At 31.8% G+C, this 6,484-nt stretch overlaps 1 protein-coding gene across 1 annotated transcript; it reads right to left on the bottom strand.

Annotated features, from left to right (window-relative positions):
* Positions 1 to 824: 824 nt before the first annotated feature.
* LOC116766060 (vitamin K-dependent gamma-carboxylase) lies at positions 825 to 5,908 on the bottom strand. The gene is made up of 9 exons (XM_032655713.2): positions 5,887 to 5,908; positions 5,646 to 5,810; positions 5,419 to 5,574; positions 3,714 to 3,879; positions 3,323 to 3,508; positions 2,742 to 2,905; positions 2,115 to 2,527; positions 1,424 to 1,907; positions 825 to 1,292 (listed from the first exon to the last, which is right to left on the bottom strand). Exons 1-9 carry the CDS (start codon positions 5,906 to 5,908, stop codon positions 928 to 930), a joined length of 2,121 nt encoding a protein of 706 aa, XP_032511604.2. The 3' UTR covers positions 825 to 927.
* Between the last annotated feature and the right edge of the window lie 576 nt (positions 5,909 to 6,484).

Raw genomic sequence — 6,484 nt, 5'->3', positions numbered from 1 at the left:
ACGGTCATCCCCTCTTTTTACCCATTCTCCCCTATTTTTTGCGATAAAAAGTAGCCTATTTTGTTCCTCAGGGTCTATTCTATCTCTGTACCAAATTTCATCAAAATCGGTTCTCTGGTTTAGGCGTGAAAGCGTAGCAGACAGACAGACAGAGTTACTTACGCATTTATAATATTAGTATGGAAGTATGGATGAAACTGTAAAGAGAAATACGATTGGTTTTATTGTATTAAGTGTACAGATATACGCATTAAAATAGAATAACGTTTTTATAAAGATATTGATTTTGTAAAAAGAAATGCACCTCTGACCCGTTTTTAATGTAAATTAATCGGTATCATTTCCTTTTAGTGACAAATATATGCGTATATTTGAGTCACTCACTAGCGACGGTAGGCCGTTTATACTTTTATTGCTATCATAAAATATGTAATATTTTAAACATTTTATACGTTATTATTATTTAATTATTCAAGAACTATTTACATATATTGTGATTTGACAGTTCGTAGGTTACATTACTCTGGGATTTATTTAATTTAAAGCCGCTAGTAATTTTCTTTGATATTAATACTTTATGAATTATGACCAGCTTGCAGATTAGTATGGTTCGAAATAGTTGTATAAATTAATACTATATTTTTAATATAAATAAAATTTTCTTAAGTATTTTGTTCATTCATGCATAACTAGTAGAAATTATAGTAGGCAGTGATGATAATATATCTTATTGTACGTCATCTTCGATGTTACGATTTCGTTTAAATATAATAAAGCAAAAAATAACAAATATAAATCCATAATTTATTAATAATACTTGAGAATGTCCCCTCGTTACCTGTTGTATCAAAAACAAAGGCTCAATAATGACTGCACGTTTGTTAATAACACTTAAATTGTTATCTGCATATATGTATTATAAATTCTTCACAATAAATAACGTTCCATATTTAAGAATACTTCAAACAGTTTAGATATAACAAGCTTGAAAAATTTTATCATATTATTTATCCGTCTGTGTAACTCCTGGTAAACAGGCAATTTGGGCTTAGGGGGGACAATATTTAATATTTCCGAAGTATTAGCGAACGTGTACATATAGTATGCTGGAGTGTCTCCTATATTTATAACTCTATGGAATGTGTCTGGATTTAAATGTATGTGGTCCCCTCTAGACAATTTATACGAGTGCCCTCCTGACGTCACCTCGGGCTCATACGCGACGGAACCATTTAAAATTGTTAATGTTATATTGCTGAGATCTGAAGGTATATACTTTTCTTGATCGTAACCTGTGGAAAAAAAGTTACTTATTGAAAAAAAATTAAAAGAATACGTTACATATCAGAAATATTTGGATTGCGTTTTGAAAGTGGGATGCAAAAGTCGCAATAAAAATTTCTCCTATAAATTATTTAAATACCTGGAAAGTCAGCAGAAAAAATAACATCACTGTAATTATTCCACGAATGCACATCGGTTTTTATATCCTGCAATGTACCCCTCCAGTCCAAAGCTTCGTCAAGCAACGGCATTAGGAAGGAAACAGGTTTGAAGGGGGACCAAGAAACCTTCAACAGGTCAACCTTGGGATCGAACATTCTCTGTGTGAATCTTCCGTTTAAGGAACACCATATATCCATAAAGATGGATATATTCAACTCGCTATGACCTCCTCCTTGCCGGCTCCTCGCGCTCAGCTTCTCATTAAGACATCTGGCATATTGGTGGACCATATCTCCGTGTCTCGTCCAACGATCATTAGGCGAGTTTATGTATGGATCAATGTAAAATTCTCTGTTGTTGGTATTGTCCACGACTTTTATCACAACTGTCTCCAGATCCCATGTATGTACCATCATATCCCAGGAATATCCATAGAGACCTTTCGTCCAGTTATTATATCCCTGGTTATATAGTCTAATTTTAATAATTATTACTATGTGTGCGTTTATTTTTAAATAGCGATTTAAAAAGGTAATTTAATAAAAAATAATTTAAGTTTCAACCTTCTTTAACAAATAAAAACGATATTTGGGTTATAAAGTTTTTGCTAGGAAAGCAAAGGTTTAATTATTAATATTTAAAAAAATTGATGTAATTAATTAACTCACTTTAGTAATAAAGTGAGAGTAGGGGAGAATCGCCTGTGATACAACGTGGAACATCACAAAAATCAATGTTAGATATCTTCCGTCATGTTTATTAACCGAAGTCTTGTTTTCTTCTATTTTCTCATCTGTACCCTCATTGAAGCCATCATTTGTTGTAAGCATTTCTTTGCTCGGGCTATCACCATCATTAAGCACTGATACATCCTCAGTTTCAGGCTGTTCCTGATTGGTTTTTGTTTTACTGTCATCATTATCTTTAAGAGTCAATTTGAAATCCACATTTTTGTATAACACCATGCAGCTCAGTTTTAATAACTTTGATTTTATATTGTCCAGATACCCGATTATTGTTCTGGGCCAATCAAAAGGATAGAATAATGGCATTGTAGCTAAACAAACCCATGGAAACATTCCTAAAATGGTAACTCAATTGTTAGAAAGACAAAGAATATAAGAAAAATCAATGAGTAGAGAAATATATCGTACTTCTATTATAATTATTAAATGTTTTAATCGGCTAACATGTATCTACTGAGCAGAAATTAAAGTTAATACGTTTAAAATAAATATAAAAATTGTGAAAACGAAGGCTCTTCAAACAACAGCTGGGGATTTTTTTCATCGCACCTATCCTGAATAGTCGACTGTTCATGAGATGGAACAGAGAACAAAACAACATAGCGATGTTTCTTGACGGCGCCCACATCATCCACACGGCCACAGTCAGATCAAACGAAAACACGAACCAGTGAACTATGAAGTAATCGGTCTGTGGGACCGATAGGAATAATCTGAAAACAGAACAAAGATAGACCAAATGTGCGCTTTACGTTACATTCATATCGTTTTCTTTAGTTAATGATGTCTAATATTTTCGCGTGTACACATTTCAATGAAACTGAGATTTTGGGATACTACACGTAATTATTTTTTTTATCTATATAGTCCCAAGGTTTCGTTTCCTTACCGAAGCTGTAAAGGGATCGAAACGTCGGGGTTATGTAGATTTAAAATAATAAAAAACACGTAGGATCCTAAGACCTCAGTTTCGTATTGTTCACCTTCAAACCTTATTTAGATATGCACAAATTGAGTTATTAATACATATATTCTGAATTTCCATATGAATCATCGTGTTTACAAACAAAGCCAATATGATATTTGAATAACTAAATTTCCTTTTCAAGTAATTATCGGATGGGACTCACTTGAAAGGTGTAAATACCCAATGCTCGCTGAGGTTCTGAACCGAATAACCAGTCAGCCACTCCGCGGTGCCTTTCTTCATACCAGCCATGAAGTACAAGATAAAGAACTGGTATTTCAGAATAAAATAGTTCCAATATGGGACCGTCGTCTTTAGTATCGTAGGATTTAAATAAGCGTCGACGGACCTAAATCAAAGTTATCATTGTAATCATTTTAAGTTTTTATGTAAATTAAATTAATAATTTTATTGTTTAAATGTTTGTGAATGTTAGTATTACGTCAATGTAAATTAATATACATATATATATATTAACATCAATAAATAAAATCAGGTTAATTTGGTGAATTAACTAAAAACAATGTTAAGTGTGTCATTAAACTGTTAATCACCAGTGGGAGTTGGCCTGCGTGAAGGTTAACAACAAGCTGACGACACCGAACAGGTAGCTGTGATTGTTCCAGAAACTCTTCTCTATAAGAAACAAGTACCAGTAGCAGAGAGTAAACAGCGAGGCGCTTACATGGTACTTATAACCCAGGGCGATACCGAGGGCACCTGAAGACAAGATATGATTTAAACATATTTGATGCAAACTAAAATATTTCGTCCTCTTAATATCGCTATGGAAACTCATTTAGAAATAAGAAAAGAGAGTTGATCTTTCAGAATTTAGCAAAAAACTTTTTAATTTTAGTCATCAAAATCAATAAAGAGGAGGTTCTCAATTCGGTTGTACGTCATATTATCTCGACTCTCGGTCACTATCTTGTGTTAGTCTCCTTGCATACGATAACATTCTGTATCGAATTAGTTTTATTAAAATATTATTTTTAATTTTTTTAATTTTATTTTCGTATTAAATAAGATTAATAAAATATCATGTACTAACAACCTAATAACCATAAAAGTGGACTCTTTGATTCCAGAATAATATATAGATTTATTAATATCTCATTTTCTAACGTTATTTTTTTTTTTAAATAAGTAAAAAAGTCTTTCATTTATAAAGTGAAAATTTATTCTTCGCTCAAATACATCCACTTTTATCGTCAAAGGACTTAAAATTTTTAATCAATTTGCATTAAAAGTATATTGTTTACAGAAAAGTATGAACATTCAACTATTCAATATATATTACAACTGTATTATAAATATAATCACATCGTTATAATAAGCCTTTTTGATATTAAAAAAGACTATTTAAGTATTTCTATAGACACGATAACTCTGTCAAGGTCAGTCAGTGTGTTAATAAGTCAGATCATTTTTTTTAATTTTATGTCTTGTATTAACGTCCATATTATAAATACTTAAATTTAAATATAGATTTTATCTTAAAACTTTTCTATAAGTTAAATCCGGCCGATTTTTTTTTATTTTACGCAATTCATTCAGCCGGAATTGTTGACTGTTGTTGACTGTGAGTACTGATGAAAATCGGAAAATACAGATAGGGGTCTTTTTTTCTTTTTAGCCCTTTTTAGATTTATATATCTTTAAAAACATTTAAACTGTCCGATGAGTTTAGGAAACACACTTTTATTGGATGAAACATTTGTTAGCATAGACACGAATTGTGTTTTTGTACGTAGGTATAGAATATAATACATCAACATTATTCCTTTTCAGTTTCCCACAGTAAGTTAATGCTTTTTATTTATAAGGAACTGTATTCGTTCCGTCACATTCCTCACACAAATTCCGAAAACGAGCTTGTTTTGTAATTTTTTTTTCTGGTATTGATCACGACTCTGTAACGACCTTACTAATTTATGAAATTAAGGAAAGTTGTTACCACTTGAATATGGTAATTTAATATCTTATATCATTATGCTTCTAAGGCTATAATTTCGATTACATATTCGATGTAAAATTTTAGAGAAATCCTTAATTTTATTCTTACGCATGTTATTACGCACCGATATCTAAATTCCGGCGTCAAGAACGTCTTGTCAAATGCTGTACGTAATATGTATTTCTGTCAAAATATTTTTCAATACGGATAAAAATCTAAACAAGCTTTAAATTTTCTTTTATTTTTAATAGTGTATTTATAATTTTAATTTAATACTTTAAGACATGATTACCACTTACCAATCCAGAGCATGGCGTAAATAACGGCCATGTAGGGCATGGGAATTGCCGTTATGAACGGAATCAGAGGGAAGTGACATATATTTGGGTCGCCCCATCGCTTGTCTATGATGGACCCTCCTCGTTCATCAGGGATATCAAACATCATAGACAGACCTACATAAGGGAACACCATATTACTTAAAACGATATTGCTTCGATTTATTGTATAGTTTTACTTTCTTTACCAAACAATATTCTTGTGACTGCCAAGCTTGACGAGTCCTTGGGTGCGTATAAATAGTCTAAAATTTTTTCACATGTTGTTTCATTAAGTTTAAATCCAAACTGCTCCTGGTATTTCAAATCTACCGTCTTACAGACGGAGTAAGTAACGGATTTCATGCATGAAACTGTAAGTAATAAAAATGTATAAACTGATATGCATGTGACAAATTGCTCTACGATAAAATGTATTTCAGTACTCACGGATATATCGCAACCTCTCCATAATGGTGTCACCGTGAAGTTAAAGCGGACACTGGAATAATGTAGGGTGAACTGAATAACGAAGATTTGAAATTTTCAGTATTGCTAAATAATTGTCTGATCAATTATGTATGGGCCCTTATTAATGCTAAAAAGACTTGATCTGTTTTACACCTCATTGATCGCACACGTCACCGTACATTAAAGTAACGTGTTTATTATGACGTATTTGTTCTAATACTCCTTCATATTGTGGTACGCGGTGAGACTGGAAAATGTGCGGATGTTAATTCTGAAAAACTGATTAAAATATTGAGTGTTTCCGGCGACAAAACTTGTTGATAGTGAAGTATATTTTTCAGAATTCGAATTATTTCGCGAGTCTTAATTAAGTGCGAATTTAAAGGGTTTATATGAAAATTGAAGAAAGAATATACAGATATTACTTTTATTGAAAAGATAAAAATAAAATATTTGTATGGAATGTAAAAATTAAACACATTTATTTCACTACTGTACTTTAAAATTTTGGTGACAGCACTTCGCAGTGATTCTTTGAGACGCTACTCAGTTAGTATCTACTAATCGGTGCTCATTT

Source organism: Danaus plexippus, chromosome 11, assembly GCF_018135715.1.
Source record: "Danaus plexippus chromosome 11, MEX_DaPlex, whole genome shotgun sequence".
NCBI classification, from domain to species: Eukaryota; Metazoa; Arthropoda; class Insecta; order Lepidoptera; family Nymphalidae; genus Danaus; species Danaus plexippus.
The sequence above is the reverse complement of the archived record's forward strand: the minus strand, read 5'-3'. Positions and strand labels throughout refer to the sequence as shown.

Excerpts from the sequence above, each read along its gene's own strand:
- LOC116766060 (XM_032655713.2), bottom strand. The coding sequence starts at position 5,908 with ATGGAGAGGTTGCGATATATCC. Across the intron at positions 2,906-3,322 it reads TGGGTATTTACACCTTTCAA|ATTATTCCTATCGGTCCCAC; the intron begins GTGAGTCCCATC and ends TTCTGTTTTCAG. Across the intron at positions 1,908-2,114 it reads ACTCTCACTTTATTACTAAA|GGATATAATAACTGGACGAA; the intron begins GTGAGTTAATTA and ends CTATATAACCAG.